The 18,488-nt window shown below is 39.7% G+C and overlaps 2 protein-coding genes across 7 annotated transcripts in view; both read left to right on the forward strand.

Annotated features, from left to right (window-relative positions):
• Nucleotides 1-11,596, forward strand: part of DNAJB4 (DnaJ heat shock protein family (Hsp40) member B4) — a 33,404-nt gene extending 21,808 nt beyond the window's left edge. For 3 of the 5 annotated variants that reach the window (XM_044432336.1, XM_044432337.1, XM_044432333.1), the window contains 3 exons: nucleotides 155-1,425; nucleotides 6,664-7,238; nucleotides 10,038-11,596. In XM_044432336.1, coding sequence (XP_044288271.1) covers nucleotides 1,215-1,425; nucleotides 6,664-7,238; nucleotides 10,038-10,271 — 1,020 coding nt within the window. In that variant the 5' untranslated portion in view covers nucleotides 155-1,214 and the 3' untranslated portion in view covers nucleotides 10,272-11,596. The remainder of the gene's footprint in view (nucleotides 1-154; nucleotides 1,426-6,663; nucleotides 7,239-10,037) is intronic. The other 2 variants (XM_044432334.1, XM_044432338.1) reach the window with 2 other exon arrangements.
• A 3,779-nt stretch (nucleotides 11,597-15,375) lies between these two features.
• The window catches only part of GIPC2 (GIPC PDZ domain containing family member 2), a 29,454-nt gene continuing 26,341 nt past the window's right edge, over nucleotides 15,376-18,488 (forward strand). The window contains exon 1 of one of the 2 annotated variants that reach the window (XM_044432435.1): nucleotides 15,376-15,534. Coding sequence is in view for 1 of the 2 variants with exons in the window: in XM_044432433.1 (XP_044288368.1) it covers nucleotides 16,880-17,164 (285 nt within the window). In the remaining variant the exon portion in view is untranslated. Of the gene's footprint in view, nucleotides 15,535-16,879; nucleotides 17,165-18,488 lie in introns of those variants that run through there. The other variant, XM_044432433.1, reaches the window with a different exon arrangement.

Here is an 18,488-nt window from a genome sequence, read left to right on the forward strand (position 1 = left end):
GATGGAGTGGAGGCTAGAGATATTCATGCTTTTCAAGTGATATTCCGCTTTATGGGGGTCCTGCACTGCTAACCCCTGCGAATGTGAAAGACCCACTATATATGGTCTAATTTACATATAAATTTGACTAAAAGACGAATTTCTATTTTCTCAGGAACAGAACTCATTCGTAATCCGGGGACTACCTGTACAACATAGAGATGTCTCCAGGCAAGGAATCTGCAATATTTCAGAAAGACAGAGGCAGGGGATACGGAGTTATGATGATTCAAAACCAATAGAAGGCTTTTTTCATGCTAAACTTTGGCCTGTTGAAAAATGGCCATCCTGTGGTCCAATTCTTACCCTAATCCAAAGCACAGTGATTAGAAAGGCCCTGATCATACATGCTGTATGATTAGGAGGTGAATTTGTCAGTCATTCAACCCCCTCCCTCCACCCGTAAACAGTGTTTAAAGAAAACAATCAAAAAGTACTATTCTTGTTTAAAGAAAGCAAGCAAAAGGTACTATACTTCCTAGCTTTCTGAAGCAAAACCATGAACAAAGCTTCATACAGGGATAAACCTCTGTTCTGCCCACTTTGGAGAGAAGCCTGCTTTGCTTCATGGAGCACCAGAAACTATCTTGAACGGGGTCTCATCTGGCTTGGGATTTGATCAAATCTAATGTTTGTCCCTTGTATTTTCCATAAAGTATTTTCATTCTAGTGGTTCATAGCTCTCATCCTACAAATGGATTTTTAGAACTGACAGTATTGTCAGATTTTTTTATATCATTATTATTTTTTACACTCATTAGTTCTTTGTTATATTGTCAGTATATTAATTCTCTATAATCTGTTGGTCTGCACATAAGCGGCTGCAGAACCCTATTAGATTAGGAATGCATTTATCTTAAAAGGGAGATGGACACTGAACAGTTAACTGTATAGAGAGAAAACACTGCAGAGTTTTGGCTGTAGTTAGCTTGGGAAGTGACGTCTTACAGCATTTGCTGTTCTAGAAAGAGCTGAGACACGTAGTGTAATTGGGAGGAATCTTAGTGGCAGTATCTCTGCCTCAGTGTATATTTATCTGTATAAGTGACAAGGGGTCTGCCTGCTGCTACAACTACAGCTCTTGTGACTTCTGTTAACGCTTTTCCAGCAACATCGTATAGCTGAGATACAGGACTCTTTTATATCAAGGGGAATAAACTTTTTGAACATTCAAAATGGGGAAGGATTATTATTCCGTTCTTGGAATTGAAAAGGGGGCATCTGACGAAGACATCAAGAAAGCCTACCGAAAACAAGCCCTTAAATGGCACCCAGATAAGAACAAATCTCCCCATGCAGAAGACAAATTCAAAGAAATTGCAGAAGCCTATGAGGTGTTGAGTGATCCCCAAAAAAGAGAAATATATGATCAGTATGGAGAAGAAGGTAAGCTAATTTTCTACATCTTTTATTTTACATTGAAACAGAAACCTTTTTAATCAAATGTGTGGAAAAAGCAGGTTTGACCATTTCATTTTAGTAACTTAATTTGAAGATCCATGTAAGTCATGCTCTGAGAGTCTGTAATATGCACTAATTTAGGGTATACATTTTGTTTCAAAGGTATCTTTCATTCACCTTTTAAAATGCACGATTGACCCCTAATAAATTTCTTCTTGCAAGAACTTTTGCAATACTGTGTTTATACAAGCATACTGTATGGCTTGTTTAATGGGTTTATTTTGTCCCACCATTTCAGGCCGACACAAAATATCATCAGGATGTAATATCCCATATGTTTATTATATAAAAAGCTTGCATTAAAAGATCATCTTTCTTAGACTGGGTCTAGGTGTCCATACTTTGGCTACTATTGGCATCTTGCCTGAGAAGGAAAGAATTTTCCTGATGTCATGAAATACCAGGACTAGTTTTCAGCTTAATTGTAAACAGTGCAAATGTGCCAAGAGATTGAGAAACAGTGAGTTTAACCTAAAACAGTTACTGTAAAAGATACTTTTAGTTCAGATTGCTTCTCAGAATGGAGTTGCTGCTTTTATGGTTTAAAATACTGTTTGAGATTCTGAGCCAGCTTTTATTCTGCTGACGAAGTTGACTTCCTTGCAGCCATTGGATACTTGTTTTTAGCAACATATTCTCTCAGTGTAACAGAACTGGTCATTTTAAAAGAATGTGCTTAAGACCTAAGGAACTATTTAAAACAAGTGAACTGATCTTATGGTGATGAACTACTATGAGAAAATTGCATTTTTCAGAGATCCATACAATATAAATGATAAGTTGCGATTTTGCAGTTCCAGGATTGCAATTTCTCTTATACTCTTTGGAGGTATACAACATTCTGTTCTGTTTTATAAAAACAAAAAGATGGTTTTATTCTTAAAGTCAAAGGTCGTTGTTCTTCAGACATTTTTCAGGCCCTCTTTCAGTCCAATTGTCTATCCCTAGACTCTTATTTCATTTTTCATATGGCAGTATGTGATTTCTGATTCCATTATCACTTCATTGAATAGCAAAATTGACTTGATCTCTTACTACAGGAAATTAAGGTACAGGAAGCAGAAGGAAATGTCACAAAACTTAAGTGCATTTATAGTATTTGTATATAATGCATAAGTGTCAATATCTTTAAGGAGCTGATGCAGCTGTGAATCTGGGTGACAGTTAAAACTTTGATGCTATCTAAGGTTCATTTTAATAGCTATGGAACCTGATGTCCTTTCAGCAAAACCTATCCATTATCTATTCTAGGAAGTGTCATTCCACCAAGCAGATGGTATGTTTTGTCAGCAGGCTTGGCATTACCCATTAGTATATTTAGATGTAAATTAAGACTAGGGTTAAAATTCAAAATCCCAATTTAACAGGAGTGTTCACAGTTTTTAAGATTATTATTTCTGAATTTAGAGAAGGAATTTGGGTTCTGGTTTGCTTGTTCTAAGTTGATAACAAAATAAGTCCCTTAAAATTTCAGAATATAGTTGAACTATATAGTCTTTCTCATTTGCTGTGTGAAAAAAAATTGAAAATAAATTCATCCAATTTGGGTAAAATGGGCGAAACCCTATGTTATCCATGGGATTATATTTATGTTCTGCTCTACTTATGCAACAAAGTTTCCTCTTGTCTCTCCCCACTGCAGTCTCCTGCATGTCCTCCAGAATGGATTTGGGGCATATGCAAGGAGGTGAAGAAAAGGAAGGGAAACTGCATTCAGCAGTAGTGTTTATACTGTTAGTGGAAGGGCACTGCTGGATACAAATTTATATTCCCAATTTGGGGAATTGAAATTTCATGCTGAAGAGTAAAATTATATACACATGTACTTTACCCCAACATGCAGTCTACCCTCTGCCCTTTCAACATGTGCTGTAGAGGATTGGGAGATCCCCCAGAGCAGATCTTCAAGGTGGGGTTGGTTGTAGGATGAGCAGGGGAAAAAAACCTCTTAGTGCAGTGTTGAATTCTACCCTTAGATGTGATAAAAAATGTTCATTGTGTTGCTTGGGTTTTGTATTTTCATAGATAAAGAGTAGTCAGCTTTATTTATTCAACTTATATTCTAACTAGGCCGAGGACTCTCTAAGTGGATTACAACATTTCACATAAAAACAACATCAAATTTTAAAACACATGAAAACAACATACAATAAAACAGACAATATGAAGCTGAGGGGTCAAATATCAATAAGTTAAAATGAATTAAAACAAAAATCAGTCTAAATAACATAAAATTAAACAATAGATAATCAATTGTAAAAATGTCTGGAGAAGAGGATTGTTTTTGCCTGGCGCTGAAAAGATTGTAAAGATGGTGCCAGGTGAACTGCTTTGGAAAGCCATTCCATAAATGGGATTTAACCACTGAGAAGGCCTCTCTTCTAGTTGCTCTCCTCTTCAACTCCTTGAAGGATGACTCTCTCAGACAGGCCTCCTCATCTGATCTTATATTATGTATAATCACTGCAGTGTTGTATGTCATTAAAAAAGCTTATGACTTTGTTATCAGCTATTGCTGCAAGGTTGTGGGCCACTGCAAATTTTTTACATTGGATGGGAAACTTGTGGCTTTCCAAATGTTGTCAGAGTATACTGAGCCACCTCATACCTGACTTATAAATGGTCAGGTATTTGAGGGGGGGGGTTACTCCAATAATATCTGATGTGCCACAGGTTCCCCAACTCTGTTCCAAAGTATGCCAGGAGATCAGAGTGGTACCAGGGTGGCGCGGTGGCTACAGTGTTGGACTAGAGCTCTGGAGATCTGGGCTCTGTTCTGTATTCAGCCATGACGCTCACTGGGTAACTTTGGGCCAGTCACTAATGCTTAGGCCAAACCTCCTCATAGGGTTGTTGGGAGGATAAAATTGAGAGGAGGATCAAGAAGTTGCATCAGATCCCGTGTAACAGGGAAAAGATGGGAATATAAATGTGTTGATTTTGTTATTACCAATAGATTAGCTGATGGGTTGGATAAGGATACAAAACTACAGAGAGGCCATCTTGGTATTAACCTGTGGGTGTTACGAGTGCTTGCTTTGTGTTAAAGCGGGGTAAACAACTGCCTTGATGTTTTGGGTTACAATCCTCATAATCCTTGAATAATGGCTATGATGGCTGGAGAAGTAATACTCCAGAATTTATAGAGGGCCCAGTTCCCTAACCTGTGCTAAAACAATGGCACATAGAGAAACTTTGTTGGGACTGTCATCCCATTAACATATTGATTTTTTATCTGTTTAACCATCATGGCTTCTCCCAAATAATTGTGGGATTTGTACAGATGGTAGGGTAATGTGAATTATTTTTTGCATATTAAACTTACTTGACTGCATGTTTACTTAAGTTTCTAATATGATATGAAAAGACAAGCTCATTTTAAAAAAAGAAAGAAAAAATATTAGAGATCCTTAGTCAGTGCAGATATTCAGGGCAGTGTTTTAATTTTATATTAAAGTGTTAAATAGATATATCTGTAGTCTTCATTCTAATGTGTTGTCTTGAACTCTTCAATACCGATATGCTCAAAATATGAAAAGATTTGTATTTCAGTCAATATGTAAATAATAAAAAGGAAGTGTGCTGAGTAGTATTGAGCTAGAGCATCTAGCCATTGCCACCTTACAAAACAACCATATGGCCCTTAGAGAGCATCTGAAGGGTCACAAGATACTAAAGGTTCCCAGGTCCAAGAGACAGTGCTGTGGACTGGCCAAACCCTCTCCTCAATCCCTTTCCAGCCAGAACAGAAAGCACCATGCTAGATTTGGTCTGAGGCTGGAAATCCAACTACAAAGAGGGCTTAAAATAGTCATTTTGGGTCAAGCTGTGGAGTAGGACAGGCAGGGTATAAAGTATCCCACAGTTCCTTCAGCCTTTCCCCTCCCCTCTGTATGCCATCACTGGATAACTAAAAACAACCATCTAATGAAAGCAAGAGGATTTCAGACCTTTTCTGTACCCCTTCTCCTGCACAGCCAGCATGGAAAAGTGGTGTTGCTACCTCTCCAAGTTTGGCGGGGGGGGGGGAACCTTGGGGAATAGCAAAAGGGGTGGATGTCAGAAGGAGAAAATGAGACTGGAGAGGCCACGATGTGAGCTTTCCTGGGGTCTTTCCAGCCTCTTTCTCGCCCCTTCCCAAATACCTTTGCTAGAAAGCCAAAAAAGCCCATCTAACAATAATGCAGGGTGGGAGGACAGGGAGGCGAAGATCATCTCCACTGGTTCTCTCTTTAGTGACTTATCAATGCACTAGGCTGAGCAAATCACAAATCTTTGGAACATTCAAGTTAGGAACCCTAGCTTTTCTTCCTGAACAAGCCAGAATCATAAGTTCTTGGTTTATAATGCTGTTTGTCTGGAGTGGGACAAGACAGTATTCCTGATTTGCATGTCACTTTGCAGAAAGCATGACTGGAGGTTCATGATTTCTTTATCCATCCCTGCTTGTATCAGGAAGGAGTGTAATGCCTTATTCATGATAATGTGCTATTTAAGTGCAACCGCTATGGATGTTTGTTTCTGAGAAGCAGATATGAGTTAGAACTAAATCTACAGGCCTAAGCAAAGCCTACTCAGTTGTTTTTTAGATAGAATACAAAGCTGAGAAAATTTTTAAATTTAGTAAGGATGTGTAGGTGAAATTAATCACAGGGAGTAGGTGGGTGCCATAGTGTAGGAAGAAATGGCAAGCTTGAAATAGTCAAGGTAACTGTCAGCATAAATGTGATAGCATAACTTTGTACGTTCTCTTTATAAAGCTCAGTTTTTGCATGGTTTGTAGTACTTCTGTGCTTTGTGGTCTCTTCGGCTACAATCCTATCCTCATTTACTTTAGGAGTAAGTCCACTTAAAGTCAGTTGGACCTAGTTCCAAATAAGTGTGTGCATTATTGGACTGTGCTGTATATGATGCATAGTCTGATCTTAATTTTGTTTGCTTAGACTTATTTGAGCCTTATAAATAAGCCTCAAAGAGTTATTGGTTTGAAAAAATTACTCAGTAGCCTGCATTCCATGTTGGCTACAGATGAATTAAATACAGGGCTGGCTTACTCCCAAGGAAGTATTTATAGGGCTACAGCTTAAGATGGCTTCTAGCATGCCTCAGCGAATGTCACTATTTAAGATGGGCATTACTAAACTTGTTTGTACCTTTTTGTAGGACTAAAAGGAGGTGCTGGAGGACCAGATGGGCAAGGAGGTACCTTCCGCTATACCTTTCATGGAGATCCACATGCTACATTTGCAGCATTTTTTGGTGGTGCAAATCCTTTTGAAATCTTCTTTGGTAGAAGGATGCCTGGTGGCAGGGATAGTGAAGACATGGAGGTGGATGGAGATCCTTTTGGTTCATTTACTACTTTTGGTATGAATGGATTTCCAAGAGAAAGAAACACTGTTGGTAGCCAACCCCGCCGAAAGCAAGACCCCCCTGTTATCCATGAACTCAAAGTATCATTGGAAGAGATTTACCATGGCTGCACAAAAAGAATGAGAATTTCCCGAAAAAGGCTCAACCCAGATGGTAGAAGTGTTAGAACAGAAGATAAAATCCTTACTATTGATATCAAGAGAGGATGGAAAGAGGGTACCAAAATTACATTCCCCAAAGAAGGTGATGAAACACCCAACACCATCCCAGCTGATATTGTTTTTGTCATTAAAGATAAAATACATCCTCACTTCAAAAGGGATGGCTCAAATATTGTTTACCCAGTAAAGATAAGCTTACGAGAGGTGAGTACCTTGTTAAATTTTGTAACTCTATTGTTAAAACTTCATAACTTTTTGGTTGGGCTTTTTACAGTCAGGGTTGAATTAAATTTGATGTAGCCCATAGGTCAGATGTGGACAACTTGTGGCCCTCTAGATGTTTTTGCCTATAACTTCCACTGGCCCTAGCCAGCATAGCCAGTGGTGGAGGATGATAAGAATTATAAGGCAAAACATCTAATGAGCTGGAAGTTCTTCACCACTGCCATACCTGATGTGTTCTGTTTATACTTTAGAAATGTGAGCATCTGTTTAGGCATCAAAACATTTATGATGGGTAGTTTATTTGTACTGTGTGGAAGAAGGACAACCACAACTATAAGATGACATAAACACATAATGTTTCAAGTTAAGCCTGTATTTCACCAATGTCTGTAGGCTGAGCATTCTGTGCTTCTCCCATCTACATTGCCATTGTCCATTATACCTGTAATGAAAGACACAGGTAAGCCTGCTTTCAGCTCAGTAGGAAAGTTTTCTGATCCTCCTTTTGTCATTCCTTGTATTCTTTGAATCTTTGTAGAGTGAAGGTATGCTGTTATAGTAAATTATGGTAGCAAATTCACAAAGCTTCTTCAAACAATACAGTGAATATAAAAACAAAACCAGAAACTGAACATGAGAGAGCAAAAAGTGGGAAAGTACCCCAATAAAGTATGTAAGAAATATTGTTTTGGTTTTTGTGTGTTTGTTTGTTTTTGCAAATAAGCCATTTCTATGTAAATGCAGGATTTGTTTTCCTTCTACTTTGGTAGCTCTTGAGTAGTTGACTGCACCTGGTGTTGCTCTACAAAACAGCACTGTATCAGTATGAGCAGCAATAAGCAATGCTAAAATGGTTTGGATGTAATGTTAAACAACACAATTGGATAAATGCATTCTATAAATTAGTATTATATTTCTTAATATATCCACAATATGTTTGTGTATTCACATTATATTGCCTCTAGAATTAAACACAAAACAAAATAGCACCATTTTAATGGCTATCAACTTGAATTAGGAAAAAAACATCCATATTTAGATGTGCCTAATTTGAGCTGGGCCCTATAATGTGATACGTACTGTGTAAGTCATCTGTGGATGGCAAATTATGTTTATACCTAGAGGTATAAATAATAAAACTAAGGTGAACTATGTAGCAAATCAATGCAAACATTTTTCCTAATATTCATTTCAATAAAAATCACAATGTCATACGCTGTTTTTTAAATGCAGTTTGAGAGTTGGTCTGCATCCCAAACTGGTTGGTTTAATTGCAAGATAGGACTGATATCCACATTGAATCTTATATATGTAGGGGCTGCTTCATTTTCATTCTGTCACTTACAGGGAGCCTTATGGATAATGAGGCGAGATTAACATCTAATAAATAATAAAATAAGTGCAATGGATTTTCCTATTGTTTGCACAGTTCATTCCTAGCTAAAGAAGAAGATCAATAGTTTTAAAAATATGCATAAGAGGTTCCATGAAACAGGCCCAGTGGAGCTGCTCTATGGCATCTGATAGGGTCAGATTGTCTCCTGAGACACCACCAGTGTCCAGATAATGTTGGAATTGGCCTTTCTCTCCTGAAGCCTGCATCTGATTACTTTAACAAAGGGGCAGAGAATGATTTTTCCATGCCTCTCTGAGCATGGTGAAAGGAGCAACCTTTCCCTGGCACAGAAGTCACAGGAATGCAGGCAGTGCTATAGTGGTGCCAGAGGTCACAGGGATACAGTGCTGGCTTTTTTGTATTTGTCAGGACCATAGTCACCTTCCATTCCTTTCAGGATTATCTGTTCCCACTTAGTCTAGCTGTAGTCTTAACAGTTGTTTGTGATTTTTCAGCAAAATATATTGTTACTTCTTGTAATACAAAGTATTTTATGGTGGCTTGGTTTTGAATGGCTAAATATGACCCATTAACTTTATGAAAGATCTGCTTCTAGCAATGGAATTGGTTTGTTGATGTGCTCAGCACATCCACTTGTAATTTAAGAATCTCCTGGCAACCTGGCTGTAGGGATTGCCATGGTGAATGCATATGCTTCAAAATGTACCACTGTACCCTGGACTGTGCTCAAGAGATACTGTATTTCTCTGTCACTGAGCATAAAATTCATCTTTGATCTGAAGAAAGATTGCCCTGTTCCATACAAAAGAGAGAGAGACTTTCTTGAGACCCCATCTTTTCAGCATTCAATAAACACTGACTTTGGCACTGAGCACTAGTTGGGCCTTGGGAGAAGAGCAATGCCAACAACAGAAGCTAGTGGCCTGGATGGGGAGCCCTCATAGACTGGATCTGGTCTGTGGCTGGAAGTTTCTCATCCTGTAATAAGTAATGCAGTACTGGCTTTTCTTATTATAAATGTGCACTTTATCTACTAAAATTTGCTGTCTGCACTTGCTATTTTAGTGTATGAGCAAATTTCTTTGGCTGTTGTATTCCATTTACAAAATTAAGTCACTGAACACGAACACAGTGGGACTAGCTTTTGAGCCAAAATGCATAAAACCATTCTGTAATATCAGAATCTGGAGTACGCAGTATAATAGTTTGTGCAAGAGCTGGCCTCTTTTCTTCAAATGGTTTTATTAAAAGTTTTTCTGATATTTTCAGTACAGGAGATACAATGCAAATGTAGGATACATCCTAACTGTTCTCCTGAATTATATTTTATAAATATTGTCTCTATAATTAGTACATTTTAATGTCTCACAGGTATTGAATATATGCTGCTTCTCCTGAGTTAATTTTTTATGTTTTTTTAGGCTTTATGTGGCACTTCAGTCAATGTACCAACAATAGAAGGTCGAACCATACCTATGACAGTAAATGAAGTTGTGAAGCCTGGTATGAGAAGAAGAATCATAGGATATGGATTACCATTTCCCAAAAATCCTGAGCAACGAGGTGACTTAATTATAGAATTTGAAGTAATCTTCCCAGACAGTATAGCTCCAGCGTCAAAAGAAGTACTCAGGAGAAATCTTCCTGTTTCATAAGAAATGTACTTTAGTGAACTGTTCCAAAAGGAAACTGAAAATTAAGACTTTCAGGTTTATGCTGTAAAAGTGCAATCTATAACTGTGGAACTTTTATTGTTTGTGTGTGGGTGGGAAAGGGAATTATGCAGTGCTGCATGAGAATACAAGGAGAAAATAGAAAAATTTGCAATCAAGCATAAAACTAAACCACTTGCTATGTATGGGATCTTCCCTTTCAGAACATTTTATTCAGTATTTGCTTATATGTAACATGTAAAATTGGGGGAGGAGAGACCCTCCCATGCATATCTTTCAAATGAAGTGCTTAACTTTCAAAGCACTTTCAGATATTTCTTGATTGTCTATGTGATATATTTTAATTCATATGAATCTATGTAAGGTTTGTAAAGCTTATGTTTATATACCCATAAACTCTGTTTATATTGCACACAGCAGAAGGCAGGAAATCTCACTTGAAATGTTCATGAGCCCCAAAAAAGATGATAGTGTTTTAGCAGTAAGCATGCAGGTCTGATGGAAATTCCAAGGTGTACTTTTTGACTTAGTGGATTTCAAGATAGAAACAGCCATCAAAACAGTTGCTTTAATGTCCCTTGGAACATATGTGCAAAATATGTAGCCTGTCTGCTGAGGAAACATATCAGGGGATAGGCTATCTGAACAACTGTCAAGACAATTAGCTTTTTTTTTTTACAACTCCAGTGTTTTCAAGGTTTAATTTTCTTGTATATTCTATGAACAGTAAATTGTTTAAGGTAAAATAACTGAAACATTTGTCAATCCACCCTGAATTATCTGAAGGAAGATATAAGAATGGGAAAAAAGCCCTCAATCTAGCTTTCAAAAAGACATCTATAGGGCTGGTACCCTTGGATGGCAAAATAAGACTACTAAACATACTTTCAACATTTGTCTTGAAACATGCTGCAATATATTAACATTTATAAATCATATTTTATTTTTTCGTATTAGTTAGAACAAGTGTGCTAGGTAGCTGCACTGTTAACTGACAGGATGTTAAGAACAGTACAAGGTTATAGCAAATGTAATATACAAGAGAGATATAACCATTTTAGGGGGGAACAAACATTTTAAGAGCTACACACTGGAGTGAATTGGCAACTTTTTCATAGGATGAGATAGAAACAACGTCATTTGTAGACTACAATGGCAAATGATCCAGAATGCTGGTTTTCATGACACTAGAAGTGGGAAAGTAGAAAACTTCTGCTTTTTCTTTTATGCTTATTGTTAGAGCATTTAAATATCCTTTATGGTATGTATTGCATTTCATATTTTTTTAATTAAAATATTGTTTCTAATTTGTCTGTCTTTCTGGATATGCAATAAGAATAGAGGAAAGTTATATTGAACAGTTTGTTCAATCGTAACATATAGCTGCAGTATTAAGGCCATTATCCCATTCACCTTTCCTTAAGAATAAGTTTCAATGAATTTGGTAGGACTTAATTTGATTTACAGTGCATTTGGCTGTATGTTTTTCAACATTCCAAGTCAATAACTGCAGTAAAAAGAAGTAAAGGGTTTTTTTTTAAAAAGCAGTATTTAGACAGAAAAAAGTTCTACAGTGCCCATTATTTCCCAGTTAGCATGATGCTTATTCAAAATGAGTTCAAAGGTCAAGTGAAAAGTATATGTAAAAATAAGGCAAACTTGTATACATTAAATTTTTAATACTAGCCTGTACAGTATGTGACCCAGTAAAACAATGCAAGCTCCCTGCCATGATTGTAGTTTCTCAAACAAACTCATTACATTTGCTTAACATGAGAACCCATTAAAAGTTGCTAGCTGTGATGGGCTGTCATTGTCATACAACCTGGGCAGATTTCCCAAGGTGGCTTCTTCATGACCAATATCACCTCACTAACCCATTGACTGTTCTAAGGATTGTTGTACCTATGGGAGGTTGCATATCGTCTGATCCAGAGTTACTCTTCACATTGTGGATATGGGGAACTGGCTCTGGAAGCACGTCAAGAGAAGTAAAAACCCTTGCCAGATGGCTCCCAAACAATTATCAGTACCAGCCATTCTGAAGGTTTCCAAGTGGCAGCTGACATTGGTTCCCCTTCCACTACAATTGCAAGCCATTTGGGGATTGCTGTGTGTGCATTTTTCTTTTACCCTGAGAGCAAGGTTTTGTGATTCGCATTTGACAGGCACAAAGAATCCATGTGGCACCTGGGAAGGATACTGTATGGCTGTCAGAACCTTTCCCCTGCCACAAAAAAAACCCTTTTTCTACTTTTAAACCTGTGTTTACCCACACTGACACAACCACAGCAATTTGAAACCTTGGCTGGGGCAATGTCAGGTGCGGAGCGCAATGTATGCTGCCGCATTGTTAGGGACTGGAAGGCATATTGAAGATGTCCAGTCTCTAGGTCACTGTTTTGTATTCCATATTTATTAGCATATTCTTGTTAGGATTTGGACTAATTCAGTCTTTGTACCTTGGAATAGTTCACTTGGTACCCTATCTTTCTCAACTAGCTTTCCCTAGAAGCAAAAATAACAAAACTGCAGCTGTCATATATCATGAGAAGGCAAGACTATCTGGAAAAGACAATTATGTTAGGGAAAGACAAAGGCAGTAAGCCACAGCAGGGCTCTCAAGGACAGTGTTTGGAAGGTGATCACTGATAAGGTTTGTCATATGTCAGAGATAACTTGATGGCACATAAGTCATAACTCTAGAATGTTCTTTCACAATAATGCTTAAAGCTTTGCAAAATAAAATACCACAAAACATTTGAGAATTCAGAAGGCCTTAAAAAGCTTTAACAACATAAATTCTTGACTTGAAAGCCAAGAAAACCTAAATTTCATGTTGCAATGATTAGAACAAATCATGCCAATTAAGAAATTACCTAGGAAAGGACCATCTCAAATATACTACTTTACAGAAGTTGTATATCTTGATTATCTTGTTCTCATAATGAATGCAATCGCAATGATTTATGATCCAGTGAGTGCTCAAAAAGCCAGTTAATTTGTCAGTTGCTCCCCTCACTATATAATTCTAAATTGCACTTGTATGACCATATACGGAGGTAATGTATGCATGCTTTGCTCTGCTGTACCTGCCACCATCATTGATACATGGCTTAGCCACCAGTCTTTCTATCTCAGGCTTCCCACTTCTCAATAGAAAGCTGTGACCTGCTTTCTTTCCTACCACCTTGCTCTTGTAAAAACAATATGTCAACCAGTCTATATAGATGTCCCCCATGAGGTTATTAGTGTTGGTGGCAATTGATTTAAGGATCCCCCCCACCTTGTCCTTTTCTTTCATGTTTCAGTCTGTACTCTCTTATACTGCGTTTGTAATTAACATGTTATGAATGCAGTATGATCCAGTAACTCCAAACCATGATCTTAGTCCCATGCCTCTATATAACCCAGTCTGTATGCCAGATTTTTTTTTTCAAATTGATCAATACCCTTGCTACATGTATCTCTTTCACTAGTTCCAGCTCCAAATATTACAGGATTTCTTGCAGCCAGATCTTTTAGGCCTGTTTCCTGTATGATATGAATGATCTCACTTGCTTATTCTAACTAGATAATTTTATGAAACCTGTCACATCTGGTGGGTCACAAGTTACCTATCCCTACAGCAGTGAGTTGGACAAACATTCCATATATGGAGCTCCTGCCAGCACAGGCATGCAAGAATGGGAAAGTAACACTTGCTAAATTTCAGTTGCAACTGTAGTATGCATCTTAACTTTGTGAGCAAATGGCTTCCCCTTTTCATCTGGAAACTCACCCTCTGTTATCCTTTTCTTCATATTCACCAAACAGATTCTGTGTTGCCTTTCAGTTTTCTAACAAGTTCTCTCTCGCCCTTTCAACTTTTTCTCAAATAGCTGCTTCCATCATGCATCCATCCTTCAAACTTTCACCAACATCCTTTATCTTCTGTATCAAACTGTAAGGAAGCAGGCAAAGAGGTGTATGACTCAGGGTTTAAACTGCAAAATCATATAATGTAATGGAACACTGAGAAACAGCAGTGAAATGTATATGAGCATTCCATAATCTCCAGCAATTCAGCCAAAAACTCAGAAAAAGGCAAATAGACTCAGGCAATAGCCATTTTATAACTTCTTAAAAAGTGGCTATTCTTATTACAAACAAAGCAATGTCTTATATTTGAAAACATTTTTAAAGAAATAAATTAGGCCATATATTTTAGAAGTAGACCACTAGGAGGGGGACTCCTTTGAGCCACATTCTGATATGGAATAACCTTAGACCTGAGGTCTATTCTCTCCATTTTAGAGCAATAAAACTAAACATTTTTAAAAACCATCATAATGACTAATAAATATTAATCAACAACATCACATCAGAATGTGAAGTAAGTATATAAAACTATGGAGCCTAGGATTCTTCACACACACATACACGCACACTGGCTGCGCAGCTGTAATTTATACTGAATGTCAGTAGGAATACTTTATATGTCCCTGAAATGTTTGTATGCTGTTGCATTAGCTTCACACTAACTTTATACAAACTTAGATTATGTTTCTCTGTTGCCAAAAACACAAACAAACCACTATACAGGTAATTGATATGATAGTTATTTCATACACAGACAGTGAGTGTGGCACTTTACAGAGTGCAAGAGGTCAGGTCCCAGTCTCTGCTTGGAGTTGTTTACAAGGTAAATCAAGTAAAATCATGTACCCAAGTTTCTCAGCAATGTGAAGGTGCAAAGTATGTTTATTGCAGCAAAGAGGTTAAGTAAATAGAACAAACTGGCATTTACCAGCATAGGGCAAACCAAAGAAGAAAATTGGATTGAAAGACCGGAGAAAAGTGGGTGTTTCAAGACTTTGATGCATGCTTTCTCAAACCCTACTATGACCAACAATGCCTTAGCTTAGGCTTTTACTGTGCCATTATCCTTTTGCTTTAATGGAATTTTACAGGAGTTGAGATGAGAACAACTTTCACTTGTGATTCCCCTCACCATTTGTTCTCACTTTTTCTTTACTGCAGCAAATCCATTAAAAAAAATGTTACACAGAACCTTCCAGTTGGTAGTGCTAAGAACCTTCCATCAGAAAGCAACCTGTCTACATACATGTCATGGAAGTGACATTTTGCTTGCTTATTTGTTTACTCATGTCCGTTTTCCTCCTCCCGTGCTGAATGATTAGCTGCAAGCCTTCCACCTATCCTTTAGCACTCTGTGAAGTACCACGCATACAGACGATAACAGGTAAATGAAGAAGCAAGCATAGTGCAGTCCTTACTGTTCACATAGCACTAAACAATGCGGGTGCCTCAAGTTTGTGGTGTACATGCGAAATTCTAAAATTGAAATTGCTCTAGAATACTCTTGTAAGCTAAAACACGCACACAAACTTAGATGTCTACATTTGAATTACAAAAGTAATTGCAAGAGAAAGGGACGAGAGAATGAACAAGGAGGAAGTGGTGCACAAAATGAGTCACATAAAGGAGATCTAGGGTGTGTGAAGTATTATTCAAGTATGTAAGGAATTCTTGGATTTCCACAAATTCTCTTGTTCGGCCCTCTTTCACAGGATGTTCCTCTGCTGAACTGTTTACAGCGAATACAATTTTGATACATCCTCCTTGCAAGCCAGGGGTTCGTGTACTTGCGAGACGTCTCTCCCTCCCGCGTCCGCTCCCCTCTGCTGTGCACTTTAGCCTGAAATGTTCATGCAAACAAGTCCTGTTTTGAGGAGAACGCAGAGAACGCTGCTGCTCAAAGACAACCGCTTTCCTAAACCCAGGCAGTTAGTTAGTTAGTCATTAGGGTAGTTCTAACCCGTCCATTACGGTTCGTCTCTGGACGACTTACAGTATAAAATAATAGTAATCGTAATAGTAACACCGTTGGCTTTTTGCTTGTGATTCACATTCGCACACTAGCAGCATGCATGCATCTAAGAAGATCCACTAAGAGCAGCATACACTTAGCACTGCAATTTCATTATGTACCACGAAACATCTGCTAGTGTTTAAGGTGTCAAAGAAACCTCTGATTTCAGTGGGGCTCCTCTTTTCCACTGAGGCCGCGCATGCACTAGACCAGATTTTTGGGTGCGGAGCGGGCTGTTGTTGGTCTCCAGCCACCCGGCTCATGGTCTAGGCTGATGAGAGCTGTAACCTAACAGTATGTGGGGGGCCGCAGGTTTCCCGCCTCATACTAGCCAGTAAGCCCCTCAGAGTAAAAGTGGAGGTACTTCCGAATAAATGAGGATCGCTTTCTAAGGTAAGCGTTGCGGCAATCTAGGGCTAGAGCCCCTGCCGGGTTTGCGCAGAGCTGGCACCCTGTGCAGCAAGCAAGAGGACGCGGGAGAGAGTGAGCAGAAGCCAGCCGTCGTCAAGCCTCGGGCGCGAAGTTTCCCAGGCGGAAGGCGCCTCTGCTCATTGGCTGCCGGGGCCACCACCTGGCCGCTCGGCGCGGGGACCGGGAGTGCGCCGCCCGAGGGCAGAGTCCGAGCGGGGCGAGGAGAGAGCAGCAGCGCAGGTGCCGCTGGCCGCGGGTCGGTGGCTTGCTTCCTCGTCGGCGCGTGCAGGCGGGCGAGCGGAGGATGCCGCTGGGGCTGAGGGGCAAGAAGAAGGGCAAGTCCAAGGAGACGTCCACGCTGGTGGAGGGCGAGGCGCCCTTAGCGCGAGGGCGAGGCGACGACCGCGAGGACGACAACGCGAGCGCCCCAGCCGGGGCGGCCGCCGCCCCCGCGCGCCCGGGCCCCGTGCGGCTGGTCTTCCACGCGCAGCTGGCGCACGGCAGCCCCACGGGGCGCGTGGAGGGCTTCGGCAGCGCGAGGGAGCTGTACGCGAAGATCGCCGACGCCTTCCACATCGCCCCGGCCGAGGTACGTGCCCGACTGGCCGGGCGCCTGCGAAAGAGGCCCGCCTGCCACTCCTCGGGACGGGCATTCGTTCCGGCGCGGGGTGGGTGTCACCTTTCCAGCGAGGCGCCGTAGGTCCTCACCTGCTGCTCCCCGCCTCCCTTCCCTTCGCTCGCAACTTTCCAGTGCGCTTTTCTCAACCACTCTTGGCTTAGCTGCTGTTCTTTGTCGTCGTGTCACATCCATGCCTGGATGGGCTCCGAATTGTGCTTTTTGTGTAAAATCTGCACCAGCAAGTCAAAGAGACGGTGACTTGTCCCGCATTGTACAAAGCACAGAGGGATTCCTCTCACCGCCTTTCCTTTCCGTTCATGGGGGAAGCAGACAGAAGGAGTGCTAGCAGAGGATGATTTCTGAAAAAGAGGAAACGTCGATTCAGGAACGGCTCAAAGAGGCAGCCTGTAGTTATTGGGAAAGAAGTTTAGTGATATATTTAAGTTACTTATTTATTACGTTTCTATAATGACCAGCAACTGAAGTTCCTGTGTGAGTCATAAAATAAACTTAAAACGATAGCATAGTAAGAATGAGCATGAAACGCAAAAGATGGAAATAAATGTACCCCCCCCCCCCCGCTGAGAAACACACCCACTTCTCAGCCTTATTTCAAATATTTCAGAACCTTGATGTTCATTTTCCTGGTGAGTACAAGCTTGGAAAGAAGACAGACACAGGGGATGATACTGATCCCTCCTAGTTTAAAAACACACACACATACATGTTGCTAAAATCATAGTGTCTTTGAACAGATGAAGATTGCATTTCTTGGTGTACACCAGTGTTTAACCCTGTATCACACCCCTATAATTATCAAATAGCAGTTCAAGGCATTTTTGGATTCATTATGGGAATCACATTGCCAGGATTGTACAAAGCCCATCACAACATGAACACTGCAGTTCTAGGCATCTACTCGGAAGTAAAACTGACATTTAAGTAAATACGCTGCAATTTGCAGACTGTGAACTTCAAGTTAGATGGTTCTTAGAATGAAGAATCAAAAGTCCTTGTGTGACTTGACCTCTTCTTAAGGGATTTTCCGCAATAAGGAAATATGGAAGAGATAGTGAGAAAACATGGGAAGATTACAATTGGAAGATGTTATCATTTGGGCCCTATTCAAAATTTGGTGTATGAGAAATGGCAGTTCCGGGACAAAAGCCTCACCTTGAGGCCCCTTGCTTTTTCTCTTTGTTATACTTTTGTTTTAGCCTTAAGGTAATCAGTTACTTGGAGACACAGCTCCGGCCTGGAGCTAATGATGAATTTGGTGTAGATGTTGTGCATT

This window comes from Varanus komodoensis, unplaced genomic scaffold (genome assembly GCF_004798865.1).
Source record: "Varanus komodoensis strain SLA01 unplaced genomic scaffold, ASM479886v1 scaffold24, whole genome shotgun sequence".
Classification (NCBI taxonomy): Eukaryota; Metazoa; Chordata; class Lepidosauria; order Squamata; family Varanidae; genus Varanus; species Varanus komodoensis.